The 18078-nt window shown below is 44.1% G+C and overlaps 1 protein-coding gene across 3 annotated transcripts in view; it reads left to right on the forward strand.

The window, feature by feature from the left end:
• Positions 1–18078, forward strand: part of SYTL3 (synaptotagmin like 3) — a 112421-nt gene that overhangs the window by 60827 nt on the left and 33516 nt on the right. For all 3 annotated transcript variants that reach the window (XM_049904701.1, XM_049904718.1, XM_049904710.1), the window contains 2 exons: positions 2221–2345; positions 10164–10298. In XM_049904701.1, the coding sequence (XP_049760658.1) occupies positions 2221–2345; positions 10164–10298 (260 nt within the window). The remainder of the gene's footprint in view (positions 1–2220; positions 2346–10163; positions 10299–18078) is intronic.

An 18078-nucleotide genomic window follows, 5' to 3' on the forward strand; every position in this document is an offset into this window, starting at 1 on the left:
CAGGTGGTGTTGTCTGTGAGTGATGCCAGCGGTTAAGGCTCTCAGCTGCTAACCAGAAGGTTGGAGGTTGGGGTCCACCCAGAGGCACCTCAGAAGAAAGTCCTGGCAATCTGCACCAAAAAATCAGCCACGGAAAACCCTGTGGAGCACAGTTCTACTCTGACGCACGTGGGGTCACCGTGAGTTGGGGTCAACTTGATGGCAACTTGTTTTTGTTTATCTTTTAGGGGCTGTTGGGAGATGCTGGTTCATATGTCTTCGGTTTTGAGCTATTTTCCGTGTGTCCTTCTTGATCTTTTTTGCCATCTGTTTCCCTAGAGAAGTGGGTAGCAGGAAAGCCTCATTTTAGTGGGAGGAAGTAAGACTGGAGCCTGGAGTCCAAAGAGGAGTGTGAAGTAGGGCCCCAGACTCTTCTGGGGTCCCAGTGTCCCAGAACAGGAGTTTTGGAAGCTGACCCTGAATGACAACCCCCAACTGCTAATGTCCTAGGAAAAACAAACCGGCTGGAAGAAATGCATTATTCCAGCCCTCTTTATTATCAGAGCACTTCTAGAAGATGCCAGCATAACAGCCCCACCCTGTCGCCTTAGAGTAAGGGAAAATGAGAAAACTGGAGCAGCAGGGTTTCTTTCTTTTCGTTTCCATTTCCACCCCTAATAGCACCATATGTGAGCCTGCTTGTTCGAAACCGAATTGCACGGGGAGGCTTTTTCCCCCCATTAAGTGGATGGACATGGGCCAAATGAAGGCTCAGGTTAGGGCTGAGAGCAGCGCAGACGGCTGGGCAGAATAACGTCTCTGAGGGCTTGAAATTAGAGCCCCTCGTGTCCTCCCACCAGCTTGGGCCTTAGCTGTGAGATTTCACCTAGTCTTCAGTCAGCTCTGAGGACTGGTGTGTGCTGGTCCTTTTCCCACTCCCTGACAGAGAAAACGCTCCAAGGTTTCTGGACGGGAGACTTGAGGGAACAGGAGCGGTATTGCCCTTACAGAAGAGAGGCTTCAGCTGTCTTGGTGGAGAAGTGAATGCCAGGGGGTTTCTAGGGGCTTCGCGTGGGAGAATAGATGTTCCACAGTCTCAGCCTGGGGCAGTGCACAAGGCTAAGCTTTCATGCAATCTCCTCAATGACGAATCAGCCAGAGGCGGGGGTGGGGGGGGGCCAGGAGCCACACCGTCCACCACATGTGGCCACTGGGCACTTGAAACATGGTGGCCTAAAGTGAGACCTGTGCTAAAATCGAAACACAAACTAGATTCTACAGAAGTGGTATGAAAACAACATAAAATATTTCATCAATAATTTTTATACTGATGATATGTTTCAAAAAGAATATTTTGGATATATTAGGTTAAATAAAACATTATATTTTAGAACATATTATTAACAATTAATTTTACTTTGACTCATGAGACCCCTAGAAAGTTTGGAATTCCGTCCGTAGCTGGCATTTGGTCTCTGTGGGGCGGCGCTCCTCTCAGATGGTTTCTAAGGCCCACGTTTCAGGGAAATGAGCATCTTGTGGGAAAAGGAATTTGGCTTTGGAGGGAGAGTCCATCTCTGAGTGGTTCTGTTAGTTTGGTGTGTGGGTTCCTTCCTTCTCGCTTTATCCATCTTTATTCTAGACCACTGTTATTCTCTAAAAACAAAAACCAAGTTTGAAGCCATCTTTTCACAAATTGTTTACAAAAATAGTTACAAGGACTCCCACAAGAAAGGGGACTTGGATAAAGCCTTTGTAAGGAACCTCCGGAAAGCCTGCTTCTTTGTTAGGCTGTCATCTTTTTGTTTGGACAGCTGCGCACTCATAACACAGAACCGGGGTCACTTGGGACCGGACTCTTGCAATACCATCTCAATGGCTGAATAAGCCAGGAGTCAGAGTGGTGGTCTGGAGCTGCCCTTTAACTCTGGCCCTGGTGGGGCTCCCTACCTTCCTGGCTGGGGACCACAGAGCCATCCTCCTGGGAGTTCAGCTCTTTTCCCTCCCTTGGTGTGGGGCCATGTGCCCACGACAGCATGCAGTCTTGGCAACTCTCCTGGAGCCTCTGTACTTCCCAGACCCTGAAGCTGGCACAGGGTTGCTGCCTCTGCACCGCTGAGCCTTTCCCTTGCAGACCTTGGGGCCGGCCGGTGTGGGCTGTGAGACTCCTCGAGCATGGCTTCAAAAGTCTTGGCAAAGCTTCGCGTTCCCACCAGTCATCTCCTTGTCTTTGTTTTCTAGAGCTCTCCAAGTCCCAGAATGACATGACGTCTGACAAACACCACCTGGCCACGGGTCACAGGCAGAGCAAGGGTCGGTCTGAGAGGAGAAGCCAGTCTGACACCGCCATCAATGTCACCACCAGGGTACTCCCGGGGCCATGGCCTCCACGCGCTGCAATCCTGTCTTCTTTCCAAGCTTCCCAACTCATTTGCTCCACAGATTTACTTCTCCTTTTATTTCATAGCAAAACATTGTTGCCGTGAGGTGCCATTGAGTCCGTTCTGACTCATAGTGACCGTACGCACAACATAACGAAACACTGCCTGGTCCTGCGCCGTCCTCACAATTGTTGCTATGCTTGAGTCCATTGGTGCAGCCGCTGTGTCAGTACATCTGGTTGGGGGTCTCCCTCTTTTTTCATTGATCCTCTACTTTATCAAGCATGATGTCCTTCCCCAGGGGACTGGTCCCTCCTGATAACATGTCCAAAGTACGTGAGACGAAGTATGTCCATCCTTTCTTATAAGGAACATTCTGGCTGTATTTCTTCCAGGACAGATTTGTTTGTTCTTCTGGCAGTCCATGGTATAGTCAATATTCTTTACCAACACCATAATTCAAATGCAGCAATTCTTCTTCAGTCTTCCTTATTTATTGTCCAGCACATGAGGCAATGGAAAATACCACGGCTTGGGTCAGGTACACCTTAGTTCTCAAAGTGATATCTTTGCTTTTCAACACTTTAAAGAGATCTTTTGCAGCAGATTGCCCAATGCAACGTGTCATTTGGTTTCTTGACTGCTGTTTCCATGCGTGTTAACTGTAGATCCAAGTAAAATAAAATCTTTTTTCTTTTCAATCTTTTCTCCATTTATCATGATGTTTCTTATTGGTCCAGTCGTGAGGATTTTTGTTTTCTTTATGTTGAGGCGTAATCCATGCTGAAAGCTGTAGTCTTTGATCTTCATCTGTAAGTGCTTCAAGTCCTGTTTACTTTAAGCAAGCAAGGTTGTGTCATCTGCATAACACAGGTTGTTAGTGAGTCTTCCTCTAATCCTGATGCCACATTCTTGCATTACTGTGGTACTTTTGGTACAACTGATACATTATTATTAACTGAAGTCCATAGTTACATTAGGGTTCACAATTCGTGTTGTACAAACCTGTGTGGTAGCCGGGCACCATCCAGTTCTTCTGGTCTCATGGCAAAGGAGGCAGTTGTCCATGGAGGCAATTAGCCACACATTCCATTTCCTCCTCCTGTTCCTGATTCTCCTTCTTCCTCTGTTGCTCCCAGTGAATAGAGACCAATTGTTGGGCTTTGGATGGCCGCTTGCAAGCATTTAAGACCCCAAGCAGTGTGCAATGAACTAGGAGTTAGAACAGAAGCACTAAACATGTTATTAGGCCAATTAACTGGGGTGTCCCGTGAAACCATGACCCTAAGTCTCCAAACCAAGGAACCAGATCCCTCGAGGTGTTTGGTTGTACATAAGCGGCCTCAGCAGCTACTTTTTTTTGTTTGTTTGTTTTTCTTATTGTTGTAAATATATCCATCAGACAACTTTTGCCAGTTCAACTTTTTACAGCAATTACAATAATCGGCTGTGCAGTTCTACCCTTAATCAATGAAACTTTTCCATCACTATTAACCCTTTTCCCCCCTCTTCCTCCCCGGGTAACCTCTAATAAACGTTGGTCTGTATACATTTGCCTTTTCTTGACTTTTTATATAAGTGAGGTCATACAATACTGGTCCTTTTGTGATTGGCTTGTTTTGCTCAGCATAATATCTTCAAGCTCCATCCATATTGTAGCGTGTGTCAAGACTTCATTTCTCCTACTGGCTGAGTAGTATTCCAGTGTATCTGTGAACCACATTTTGTTTATCCATTCATTTGCTGATGGGAATTTATGTTGTTTCTACCTTTTCACTATTGTGACTAGTGCTGCAGTGGACTTTGGTGTACAAGTCTCTATTTGAGTCTCTGCCATCTCATAGGTTTTGACAAATGGATAATGTCATGTGTTCACCATGACAGTATCATATGGAATAGTTTCGCTGCCCTGAAAATGCCCCATGCTCCACCCATTCGTCTCTCTGCCTTCCCCCTTCCCCCTGGTAACCACTAATCTTCTCACTGTCTCTATAGTTTTGCCTTTTCCTGAATGTCAGTGTAGTTGGGAACTTAAAATATGTAGCTTTTTCTGACTAGTTTCTTTCATAGGCATGTGAAGTTCCTCCTTGTCTTTTGTAGTTTGACAGCTCATTTCTTTGTGTCACTGACAATACTCCACTGTGTGGCTATACCACAGTTTGCTTATCCATTCATCTATTGTAGGACATCTTGGTTGCTCCCATTTTTGGGCACCAGCATTTATTACTATGTGCTACTCTGTGCTAAAAGCTTCACAGGGATTATCTCATTCTAACCTCACAGCAACCCTATGCGATAGGTATTGCATTTACCGGCAACCTTATTTTACATTTAGGAAAACTGAGGCTTAGAGAGATGAAATCACTACCCAAGGCTGACTAACTAGAAAGCGTTTGGCTGGGATTTGAATCCACACAGTCTTGATTTGGAGCCTGAACAAGGATTAGCGATTCTCAGCCTGTAAGGTGTGTGTGAGTCCTGTGGAGCCCTTGTTAAATGCAGGTTCCGAATCAGTTGGTCTCGGATGGGGCACGTGTGGCAGAATCTCAGATGCATTTCTAACAAGATACCAGGTGATTGGTGATACTGATGCTGCTGCTGGTTCTCAGACCCCTTTTAGTAGCAAGATGTCTGGAGTATCTGAAATGTATTGGAAGGCTTTGAAACCTTAAAGTACAGACAAGCATGCATTCACGTTAGCTTCCAAGGGCCTCTGTGAGCACCATCCTAACTGCCATCTGACACTCTTCCTCCTCTGTAAGCGACACAGACCTGGGAGAGGGTTGTCATTCATTTACGAAGCACTTACTGTATTTCTGGCATAATGGCAGCATTTTTTCATACTTTGTCACATTCAGTTCTTGCAAAAATACTGAGTAAGATATTGTTAGTCCCTTTAAACTGAAAAAACAAAAGCTGTTACCATCGAGTCGATTCCGACTCATAATGACCCTGTAGGACAGAGTAGAACTACCCCTACAGGGTTTCCAAGGAGCAGCTGGTGGATGGGTAGGTGAAACCCATGTGAAATTGTGCATTACAGATTAGTGAGTAAGCACAATTAAACCTGTGCATACCTTGCTTGCTGGGTAATCCCTCCCTGTTCCTGCAGGGCTTTATGGTACCTCTTGCTGATGTGTAGTTGATAGACGTAGACATTGGCTGTGAAAACATGCATGTGTGTTTAACCTACCTCAGGAAGGAAACATAAAAAGCTGTTAGGAGTGGTTGTTTCTGAGGAGGGAGACTGAGTGTAGAGGTGGAGGAAGAAGACTTGACTTTATTTCATACCCCCTTGTATTATTTGAAAAAACTCTGGTGGTGTAGTGGTTAACTGCTACAGCTGCTAACCAATAGGTCGGCAGTTTGAATCCACCAGGCACTCCTTGGAAACTCCATGGGGCAGTTCTACTCTGTCCCATAGGGTCACTATGAGTTGGAATCAACTTGATGGCAATGGGTTTTTGTATTATTTGAACACCTGAAATGAACACATGCCAAGTGAAGCCTGAGTATTTCCTGATACCCGAGTCAGTGTTTATGTTAAAAGGCAACCCTAAGATGGAGCCTCAGAGATGGCCACCGTTGGTCTTCTTCCTCTTATTTCTTTACCTTCTTATCTAAAATCAGCAACAATTCCAAGCACATGTCTTGCTTGGTCCCAGAGTCCATAATTTGATCAAATCATACCTAATCTTTATTGATCTTTCAGAGTACAGTATTAAACTTCATAACTCTTGGCAGAGTAGACCTCATTCAGGGCAATGATTTTTCTCTATAATTTGGCCAAGTACTAGACAGTCACTAAAATATATTAAAAATCATGGGGGGAATGAAAAGCTCACCTCAACACCATTGATAATATGCCATGTCATCTTGATTATAGGGATAGTTTTCTTTGTTCCTTTTTAGAGATTTCTTTCATCAATTTATTTTTATCATTCAGAAAAAAATCTGTTGCCTTAAAGAAGATGGAATTAGATGGTTATGTATTGAACACTTAAAAACCAAGAAAATAAAGAAAAACCCATTGCCATGGAGTAGATTCCAACTCATAGTGACCCTCCAGGACAGAGTAGAACTGCTGCATAGAGTTTCCAAGGAGCGCCTGGTGGATTTGAACTGCAGACCTTTTTGTTAGCAGCCATAGCCCTTAACCACTATGCCACAGGGGTTTCCAAAAGACCTAGTGAGGTCCCAGTGAGGTTTGAACTCGGATTTCTGGATTCAAAGTCCAGAGTGCTAATCATTACACCACGGGACCTGCTATTGAACACTTAGCAGGTATAAACCTTTATATTAATTCTTAACTCCATTTTCTTCTTTCTGTCCTTGTCTGACTACCTTATCAATTTTCTTTCAGTACTGTTCTGAATCTTTTACGTTTTCCCAGGCCCCTGCCCCACGTGGCTCAGAAGATGGGGGCCTTGCAATAAAATAATCTTCTAGCATCTTCCTCCAGTTCACATTTCTCCAGATTGTTGTTCATACTTTCCCCTCCTCAGAAAGTGGTGTCCCTTTCCGAGGTGGATCCCTCCATCGGTCCTTTGGGTTTCCTTCCTCTCCACTCTCCCCTGTGATCTCCATCAATTTGCAGCTTTAACCTTTCCCCCTCTAACTCTTTCTCCTTAGCCTACAAATATTCCCCAATCTTCTCCACCCTAAAAAATACAGATGACATCTTTTGAAGGTTTCTGTGTCAAGTCACTGTCCCTTTTTCTTCTCTTCACGGCCAAAGTTCACGAAAGCCTTGTCCACTCTTCTTGCCCTCCTTTCCCTTGCTCTTGACTTCCTTCTGGTCTGTCCTTTCTCCACTCTGTGAAACTGTTTTCCTGGAACCCCAGGACCCCCTGGTTGGTAAACCAGGTGGCCGCTTTCCAGTCGTCACCCCCATCAGTGTCTTTACAACATTTGACAAGTTGACAAGACGTCCGTTCTTTTTTTAATTTAGAAAGTGACTTCTATTGCTTTTCTTTACGTATAAAACATAAGCTACTCACTGTTGAGAATTTAGAAAACACAGACAAGGAAAGAAGAAAGAGGAAGAGGAGGAGGAAGGAAAGGAGAAAGAAGAAGGAGAAAAGCAGGCACAGCACGAACCAGAGACAGCCACGTGGACTACACGTATACACTCATGTCACCAAAATGGTGTCACACCACACATACACTTCTGGGGCTTGCTTTTAAAAAAATGCTAGCCTTGTATTTCCCCACATATACTTTTGTAACTTGTTTTTTAAAAAAAAACTCTAACATTATGTTTTACTCCTTCCACATCGATAAACACATACTGTCATTTTTAACAGCTACATCGTAGGGCTTTGAATTCATGCTGCCTAGCTGCCCGCCCCCAAGGTCAACTCAGTTTACACGACCACAACTAGTGCAGGAGGGAGCCTGTCCCCAGCACTCGCCAACACTAAACTCTACTTTTTTTATTTTTAGTATTTACCAGGTTGATAAAAAAAAAAAAAAAAAAAACCCAAAAACCAAACCTGTTTCCGTTGAGGCGGTTCTGACTCATAGCGACCCTATAGGACACAGTAGAACTGCCCCATAGGGTTTCCAAGGAGTGTCTGGTGGATTTGAACTGCCAACCTTTTGGTTAGCAGCCATAACTCTTAATCACTATGCCACCAGGGTTTCCACCAAGTTGGTAGGCAATTTAAAAAAATTTTGCATTTCTTTAATTTCAAGTGAGGCTTCTCTCATACCTTTTTTTTTTTTTTTTTGTATTTTTCTCCTTTTTGAACATCCTTCATTCTTGAATTTGTTCGTTCAATTTGTTCAACCAACAAATCTGTCTTGGAAGAAGTATAGCCAGAACACTCCTTAGAAGCAAGGATGGTGAGGCTTTGTCTTATGTACTTTGGACATGTTATCAAGATGGACCAGTCCCTGGACAAGGACATCATGCTTGGTAGAGTAGAGGGTCAATGAAAAAGAGGAAGACCCTCAACCAGATGGATTGACACAGTGGCTGCAACAACGGGCTCAAGCATAGCAACGATAGTGAGGATGGTGCAGGACCAGGCAGTGTTTCGTTCTGTTGTACGTGGGGTCGCTATGAGTCAGGATGACTTGATGGCACCTAACAACAGCTTTCTTGAAACCCTCTCCTTGACTCTCCTAGCTCTTTCAACCCTGCCTTCTCTCCATTTCTTGGCTGACATGGCCCCTTGGCCCACCCTTTGGGGTGTCCCCACACTACCTGTTCTCTCAGACAGTCCCACACAACACCTGTGTTCTCACAGTCTCTGCGCCCAGTCTCTGGCCTGGACTCCTGATGCCTCCTAGGTATGCTGATCTGTAGCAGGTCTGTGAAGGACCTGCACTTGACCATCAGGCTGCCCGTTCCATGCAGGGTGCTTCCCTTTTCAGTGTCTCTGGGCCATACCACCAAGATCACAGTTCCCCTGAGGATCATCCCAGATGCCCCAGTTCTGAATAAAGTCCCTCTCCTATTTCCCCTTGGTCCTTGCCTGGTGCCTCCATGTTAATTGTGTGTCCATTTTCCTTGCTAGCTAGGGAGCCCCTGGAGGGTGGGCATTGTACCTTCCCCTCCTTGCCTCTCTTTTCTCTTTCCCTCTCCTCTTATTCTTCTCCCCACCAGGACTTAGAGTGGTAGATTGAAAACAGTGAGTACCCATTACCCATTGCCACCAAGTCAATTCCAACTCATAGCGACCCTACAGGACAGAATAGAACTACCCTGCAGGGTTTCCAAGGAGCGGCTGGTGGATTTGAGCTGCCGACCTTTTGTTTAGCAGCCTGAGCTCTTAACCACTGCACCACCACGCCTAGTGTTGCTGAAATATCTATTGGGATTGAGCTGACATTCTGGGGATTGAGGACATGAATAATAATTTAGAAGTAATCATTTCTTTCATTTATTCTCTAATATTTCTAGTCTTTTTTTTCTTCCTGAAAATTGTGAGTAGGTGCAACTGTTAGAATTCCAAGTTCTATTTTCAACCCAGCCTCAAAACCTAAAGACTTGATTCAGAAACGCTGTATTTTCAGTGAGAAGGAAATTTTCCCACCTTGTGCATTGTGTTTGTTGCTCTATTCTAGCGCTGTCCAATAGAACTTTCTGCACTGGTGGGAATGTTCCGTGTCTGCACTGTCCAATATGAAAGCCACTGTTCACGTGTGGCTACTGAACCCTTGAAATGTGGCTAGTGCACTGAGGAGCTGACCTTTATATTTTATTTTAATTAATTTGCATTTAAATTTAAGTAGATACATGTGGCTAGTGGTTACCATACTGAAAAGCACAGCTCTGTATATTATACAAGTACCGACAATTAACAAAATATTTTTTATGACATATATTGATTTTTCCCTTTTTATGAACACATTAGAGCTAAAATTCTGCCTAATCGGGCTGAATATCATATTTCGTGCCAGGATCATTTTGTGGGCCTTCGATTTCTTTAAGACTTTTACAAATCCCTAAGCAACTCAAGCTTAGCAACAATTGTGAGGATGGTGCAGGACCAGGCAGCGTTTCCTTCTGTTGTACAAAGGGTCTCTACGAGTCAGAAGCGACTCAAGGGCACTTAACAACAACAACAAGTAACTCACATCACTGTTCACGAATATCCCAAAGCTTGATGATGTCGGCCTCCGGGCCCAGCGGGTGTGTATGTAAACATTTATCCAAATGCAAGAGTGTCCTCTTCCTCAGCAATAGAAGTTTGCATATTAGTGACATCAGGCTGTGCTTGTTGAAGGCACCGTATTTGAACAAAATCAAACTGGGATGCAAACTAAAAGATTAGTTTTGTTTTTCTTTTCCAGAAGGTCAGCTCGCCGGATATTCTGAAATCTCTCAATCAAGAGGATTCCAAACACTCTCCTGACCCTGTTTCGAAGCAACAGGACAGCTCATCCAACCCAGCCGCCCGTCCACTGTTCTCTGGAGAGTTGAGACATGTGAGTCTTATCCTAATATTCTTGGCATGTGACATGCAGTTGTGACTATGACACCAAACTGGACCAATAGGCAAGGTGTTGGAGTGAACTCTTGGCTTATAAGATAGACCGAAGTATGCAAAAGAGTGTGGAGGTAATATTTTACTTAGATGGAACCCAGGAAAAACTTGTTTTTTCTTCTCCACGACATCTTGTTTTGAACACGTTCGTATGTATGGAGAGTAATTAATAATAAAACACTGGTGTCTCTCTTAGTTTCCTAGTGCTGGTGTCACAGAAATACCACGGTGGGTGGCTTTAAAGAAGAGAACCTTATTTTCTCAGAGTTCAAGAGGCTAGGAGCCTGAATTTAGGGTACCAGCTGCAGGGGAAGGCTCTCCCTGTCGGCTCTGGGGGAAGAGCTTTGTCCCTTTCAGCTTCCCTTCACTGGTTTCTTGGCGATCTCCATGTGGCAGCTATCTTCCTCCTGTTGGTGCTTGGTTGTCTATGTGCCTGTTCTGCCCTTTTTATATCTGAAAAGTGATTAGGTTTACCGTACACCCTATGCTTATATGGACTCATTAACATAACAAAGAAAACTCTAGCCCGGAATGGCATTACATCCACAGACATAGTGGTTAGGATTCCAACACACATTTTGGGGGGACACAATTCAATCAGCGATAGTGTCTTTTGATGAGTTTTTAATTTTGATGAAGTCACGTGTATCAGTTTTTTTCTTCAATGGTTATTTCTGTTTCTTGTCTGAAAACCTTTGCCTACCCACAAGCCATGAAGAACATTCTCCTATGTTTTCTTCTAGAAGCTTTAGAAAATTGTTAGCTTTTTTCTATGTTTAGGTCTATGATCCAGCCCAGACTAACTTTTGTAAATGGTGTAAGGTACAGGTTGAGGTTTTTTTTTTTTTTTTTTCTGTTTGGATATCTGGTTATTCCAACTCCATTTGTGAAAAAGACTTTCATTGACTTTGATGCCTTTGTTGGAAATCAAATGACCATACAAGTGTGGGTCTTTCTCTCTCTGTTCTGTTCGCTGATCTATTTGTTTCTCCTTATGCCAATACCACACGGTCCTGATTGCTGAAGATTGACAGTGCCCGTGAAGTCGGGTAATGTAAGTCTTCCAACTTTGCTTTTCTTTTCAAGATAGACTTGTGATGTTTATGTGTAGTCTCTGTCTCTAGGCAGGCATTTTTTCATCCATTCATTTGTTTATTCAAAATTGAAGAATTGAATGCTACTTTATGCATTGGATCCCTGGTGATGTAGTGGTTAAGAGCTTGGCTGCTAACCAAAAGGTAGGTAGTTCAAATCTACCAGCTGCTCCTTAGAAACACTATGGGGCAGGTCTGCTTTGTTCTGTAGGGTAGCTATGGGTCAGAACCAACTCAACGGCAACAAGTTTTATTTTGTTTTTAATGCCTAGAACTGCGATATATGGTATAGTAGATGGGACCTTGGATCCCAGGTTGTGAGCCCTCAGTTATAGTTAAAAAACTCCTTAAAAAAACCAGTTGCTGGTGAGTCAGTTCCAACTTGTGGCAACCCTACGTATGTCTGGGTAGAACTGCACTCCATAGATTTTCAACAGCTGGTTTTTCAGAAGTAGTTTGCCAGTCCTTTCTTCTGAGGTGCCTCTGGGTGGACTTGAACTTCCAGTCTCTCTAAACATCAGAGGCCTCATCAAGATATGGGTATCAGGCTTGTTCTCTTTATTTCACTGGATTGCTTTCAGAATCAAACAAGTGCAGGAATTCCTTCACATCCTACAGACGTGGCTAGTGTAGTGGGTGACACAGCCTCTAGAAAACGACTTCTCAAGTTCAAGTTCTAGCCCCTCTAGTGGCAAAGAGTAAGAACCAGAGCGACTTCTGTACCTGCTCTGTGCTTGGGCTGTTTGTGATTTTATGTAAAATGGTGTTAGACTCAGATAATTACAAACTGTCTCCCCATTTATGTGAATGTCCAGAGCATTCAAACGTCGTGGCAGAAGCAGGCAAGACCCATACTAACACCCCTAACCCCACCCCTAAATGCTAGTAGCCCCCAACCCACCCCTTCACTGGCTCCAGTGGGCGGTCCTGCCCCCCTAGATCACTGCTCCACACCCTGGCTACTCTAAGTGCAGGACCCTGCGGCATCCACATCACCTGGACGCAGTGCAGAAGCTCAGGCCTCAGCGCAGACCTGCTGACTCAGAATCTGCAGTTTAACAAGAGCCCCCGAAGAGTCATGAGCACGTCCAAGCTTGAGAAACAGGTCCAGCACTGACAGTTGCAAACCTTGAGTAGAGTGTGTCATTTGTTCTTTAACATCTAGAGCTGTGCTGTCCAGTATAGTACCACTGGTCACACGTGGCTATTGAGCACTTGAAATGTGGCTAGAACAAGCTGAGATCTCCTGTGGACATAAAATACATACTGGACATCAAAGACTTCTTGTTGCTGTTAGGTGCCATCAAGTCAGTTCCAACTCACAGCGACCCTATGTACAACAGAATGAAATACTACCCTGGTCCTGTGCCAACCTCACAATTGTTGCTATGCTTGAGCCCATTGTTGCCACGCCTGTATCAGTCCATCTCATTGAGGGTCTTCTCTTTTTCGCTGACCCTCTACCTTACCAAGCATGATGTACTTCTCCAGAGACTGAACCCTCCTGACAACATGTCCAAACTACGTGAGACGAAGTCTTGCCATCCTTGCTTCCAAGAAGCACTCTGGCTGTAGTTCTTCCGAGACAGACTTGTTCATTTTTCTGGCAGCCATGGTATATTCAATATTATTTGCCAACACCATAATTCAGTGCATCAATTCTTCTTCAATCTTCCTTCTTCATTGCCCAGCTTTTGTGTGCATATGAGGTGACTGAAAATATCATGGTTTGGGTCAGGTGCACCTTAGTCCTCAAAGTAACACCTTCGCTTTTCAATACTTCAGAGACTTAGTATATATATATATAAAAAGAATGTCAAATATCTCAGTAATAATTTTTATATTGAAACATGTTGAAGTGACAATATTTTGGGTATACTGGTTTAAATAAAATGTACTGTTAAAGTTAATTTCACCTGTTTCTTTTTTTAACATGACTACTGTTGTTGTTAGGTGCCGTTGAGTTGAGTCTGACTTATAGTGAGACTACAGAACAGAAAAGAAGTTCCCTATAGGGTTTCCAAGGGACAGCTGGCTGATTTGAACTGCTGACCTTTTGGTTAACAGCCAAGCTCTTAACTATTACACCACCAGGGCTCCAGTGTGGCTACTACAGAATTTTAAATTACCTACCTGGTTCACAAGATATTTCTTTGGGACGGCACTGGTTTCGACACTGTCATCGTGGGTTAGGTAGCACCTGGGGAGGAGCTCTTTTCCTGTGTGGGCCTGTGCCATGGTGCATGGTCTGGGAAGAAGGTCCATGCTTTCATCAGTCCTCAAACATATTAGCTGAGAATCCGGGTGCAGCTCCCAAACTCAGATACTGTTCGCATGAGTCTTCTTCTCATGGAATAACTCCCTGCTGGGTCTGAGAGCACAGCTCTTACTTTATAGACCAGTAGTTGAGTGTGGCCACTTGCCCCGTGTCACACATGTGTTAGAGCAGAGCGGGACCAAATCCCTGACCCTCTGCGACCCGGGTGCCCATATCATTCTGGAAATGAAGGCCATGAGAAGATTGAAACAGCCCTGCCAGCACATTTCAGAGAGCTGGTGTTTGCAGATGGCTAATATGTCTCTTCCCGACGAGGTGGTGTTGATATTTGAGGAGAGGTCAGACAGATGAAAGCGCTGAGGTTACACTTCCCCCTGGGCGAGGTAGGTGAGGGCAGGTCCGGAAGATTCTTTTCCAAGGTTGAGCCCTGTGAAGGCTATGTGATGTGAGTGCATGGGAGAGCCCTCTGGGAGTTTTGCCTTTACCCCCAGTTAAGGAAGGGCTCCCAGGAATTCAGTCGCCTTACACCGGGGCAGGGGAGGCTCCACCATCAGAGAGAACACAAGGGCATCCACTAGACTAGACCATGGGCTTCTGCAGGGCCACAATTACGTCTCCATATCCAACACACAGAGCTGGGTGCACAGGACAGGATCGCCCTAGAGTGGCCTACCAGGCCCTGTGTGATTTACTCTACCCACCCAACTGCTCTGACCTCACCCAGTCTCACTCCACTGACGCCACACTGGCCATGCGCTGGTCCTTGAATGTTCCAGGCACACCCCTGCCTAGGGCCTTCCTGCATCCTGTTCTTGCTCCCCGGGCTGCACCGTCCCCTTCCTTCCTCCAGGTCTCTGCTCAGATGTCCCCTTCTCAGGGCAGTTCACCCTCCCTGCCCCATCCTGCACCCACCCCCTTACCTTTATCCACAGCTCTCCTCACCTTCAACACACAATGTAGCTGACTTATCTATCATTCATTGTCTGTCCCGCCTCCCACTAGAATGTAATTCTCAAGTGCCTGGCACTTAAGTAGAACGCAATAGATACTTGTTGGAGGATTGGATTAATTATTACCATACCCACCCACTAAACCACTGCCGTCGGTACCATAGCTATCATTTATTAAAACCCTACTAGGAGTCCCTGAATGGTGCAAACAAGTAAACCAAAAGGTTGACAGTTCAAACACACTCAAAAGCACCTAGGAAGACAGGCCTGCTGGTCTGTTTCCAAAAGGTCACAGCTTTGAAAACTCTATGGAGCACAGTTCTACTCTGCACACATGGGGTCACCATGATTCAGAATCAACTTGAAGGACTCTAACCACAGATGTGCTAACTGGAGGCGGTGGTGGTTCAGTGGTAGGATTCTCACCTTCCATCCGGGAGACCTGGGTTCCATTCCCGGTCAATGTACTTCATACACAGCCACCATGCATCTATCACTGGAGGCTTGTGTGTTGCTGTGATGCTGAACAGGTTTCAGGAGAGTTTCCAGACTAAGACAGACTAGGAAGAAAGGCCTGGCAATCTATTTCTGAAAATCAGCCAAGGAAAACCCTATGGATCACAATGGCTGGATCCCTGACCAACCACGGGTACGAAGCAGGCCTGGTCATCTTTGGCTTTGTTTAAGAGGGTTCACCATGAGTCGGGCTAACAACAGGATGTGCTAACTGCCAGGCCAGGTGCTTCACTTCTCGGTGATACTCAAAACGGTCTTGTTGTGGTGGGTAATATTATCCCATTTTAAAAATGAGAAAACTGAGGTTCACAGTGGGTAATTGATCGCTCAGGTGACAATAATGGTAGGACGCTGATTCAACCCCAGGGGCTGTGTGAGTCAAAGGCCAGGCTTCTTGTACTATCCCATGTAGTTTGTTGAACTCTCAAACTGGGTGGTTTTCCTGAACCACCTCCGATCCAGGCGTACCACCATCCAGGTTCAGCTCCACTTGCTTGGGGCTTATCCACACCTAAAAAATCTTTAAGAGTGGGGGTGAAATTATATTAGGCTAAGAGACACATCATGGGCTAAGAAGGACATCATGCTTGGTAAAGTAGAGGGTCAGAGCAAAGGAGGAAGACTCTCACCCAGGTGGATTGACACAGTGGCTGCAACAATGGGCTCAAGCATAACAATTGTGAGGATGGCACGGGACCAGACAGTGTTTCATTCTGTTGTGTATGGGGTCGCTATGAGTCAGAACCAACTCAATGGCACCTAACAATGTCAACAAGAAGAGACAGGCTAAGTATATTCATTCTTAGTCAATCTTTTTGCCTCTTGGTGTATTTCCTCTAAATCGCAATGCAAATTCCATAGGGCTCTTTATTCTCTCTCATACTTTCTTCCAAACTTTTCTCTGATTTGTGCCTTTAAAATCCACAGCTACAAGATGGAATTATTATGTGCTTAATTGTAACCTGTTCCCTTCAGAGTGAAACGGTGTTTGTTGAAGCTGAACTCCGACAGAGCAAACAACTACTTCTCGCTCCTTGCCCAAAGATATCGCCTCACCTTCTGAAAAAAAAAAAATTTTTTTTTTTTTTGAGAGATACTTAAATTATCAGAGAAACAAAGAGTTGAGCTAGGGAAAGCTTATTGAATCTCCACTTGTTACAAAACAAGAAATACAATTGGGCAAGAAATACAGATACATGCTCAGTCTCCCAAATAGACGCAGAATTGCAAAATTAAAGCAAGCTGCTCTTTCGGGTCCACTTTAGCAAAATTAGAAAAAAATTCTACTGCTCAGTGTTGGCAGGGGTGTGGAGAAACAGGTGTTCTCATAAACTGCTGGTGTGAACATAAATCCTTACAACTTTCCTGGAGGGCAATTTAGCAATATGTATCAAAAGCCTTTAAAGTGCGTGTTCTCTTTATCCAACAATTTCAGTTATGGGAAATAGTCCTTAAAAATCATCATGAATGTGGCCAAAGATGCATATACATGGATGTCCAGAGCAACATTGCTTATATTTGTTTTAATTAAAAAAAAAAACTAGAAATAACCAAAATGCTCATCAATACAGCAATTGTTAAATTATGGCACATGTTTTCAGAGGAATACCTTGCAGCTATTAAAAATGATATGGTTGAAGAATATTAATGTCATAGAGAACATAGAGATAGATAAAAATATAAGGTTATAAAATAGTATTGTAGTAGCCCCTGTTTATCAAAATAAAGTGTTTATACTATAGACACCGACAGACTACTGAAAGGATTATACCAAAACGTTAACCCTGGGTGGTGGGATTATGCGTTTTTTTTTTTTTTTTTAACAATTTTTATCCACTAATCCGTGTTTTTGATATTTTCTTCATGTAAAGTTTTTGTGATAAGGAGAAAAAGAAAAAGTTTTTTTTTTTTTTGGAAAAAAAATCAACTCTAGTCATCCAAGGGAGTTAGTACTTGGTAGAGCCAAGAAGTGCACGGTTAAGGTTTTATCATTTCTGTGGTTGAGAAACATTATATCAAAGTTCCTGTCTGATTTAAGTTTTGTTTATACCTCCCCTGTTTAAAAAAAAAAAAGAAATCTAAAGAAGAATGCACTTTATGGCAGTGTTTTCGTACGGCTTACATTTTCTCTGCCAGTGAAGAAGTGATTGGCATGAGTTACCACGTGGAACACACCTTGGCGCTCCAGAGACCACGATGGGCTGGAAGTTAGGAAGACTTTGAGAAGAGCAGATTTCTGAACCACGGCAGATGATAAGCATCCTACCTCCACAATTGAGGTGTAGGACCTTCTGTGACGTTTGAGTAGCTCCTAAGCAGGGACTGTACTGGCTTCGAACTTTCACCCCATTACACAGGGCTCATTGAGATTTTGAGAGCCTCCATTTTAGCTCAGAGTTTCTGAATTTCTCCAGCGGCACTGATCTATTTAAGAGTGCTGTATTTAGCTGATATCTACCAGTATTAGTGCATTTTTATTAAAAAACAGAGCTAAAATGTTCTACATCCTACTTTGGTGAGTAGCGCCTCCACCAGGCTGAGTCCAGACAACCAGATGGTGCCTGGCTACCACCACAGACTGCTCTGACAGGGATCACAATAGAGCATCCTGGACAGAGCTGGAGATAAATGTAGAACAGAATTCTAACTCACAAAAAAAGACCAGACTTACTGGACTGACAGACTGGAGAAACCCCAAGAGTATGACCCCCAGACATCCTTTTAATTCAGTACTGAAGTCACTGCTGAGGTTCACCCTTCAGCCAAAGATTAGAAAAGCCAATAAAACAAAACAAGAGTAAACGGACACATCAGCCCAGGGGCAGGGATGAAAAGGCAGAAAGGGACAGGAAAGCTAGGAATGGGAAATGCAAGGTCAAGAAG

This window comes from Elephas maximus, chromosome 1, assembly GCF_024166365.1.
Source record: "Elephas maximus indicus isolate mEleMax1 chromosome 1, mEleMax1 primary haplotype, whole genome shotgun sequence".
NCBI classification, from domain to species: Eukaryota; Metazoa; Chordata; class Mammalia; order Proboscidea; family Elephantidae; genus Elephas; species Elephas maximus.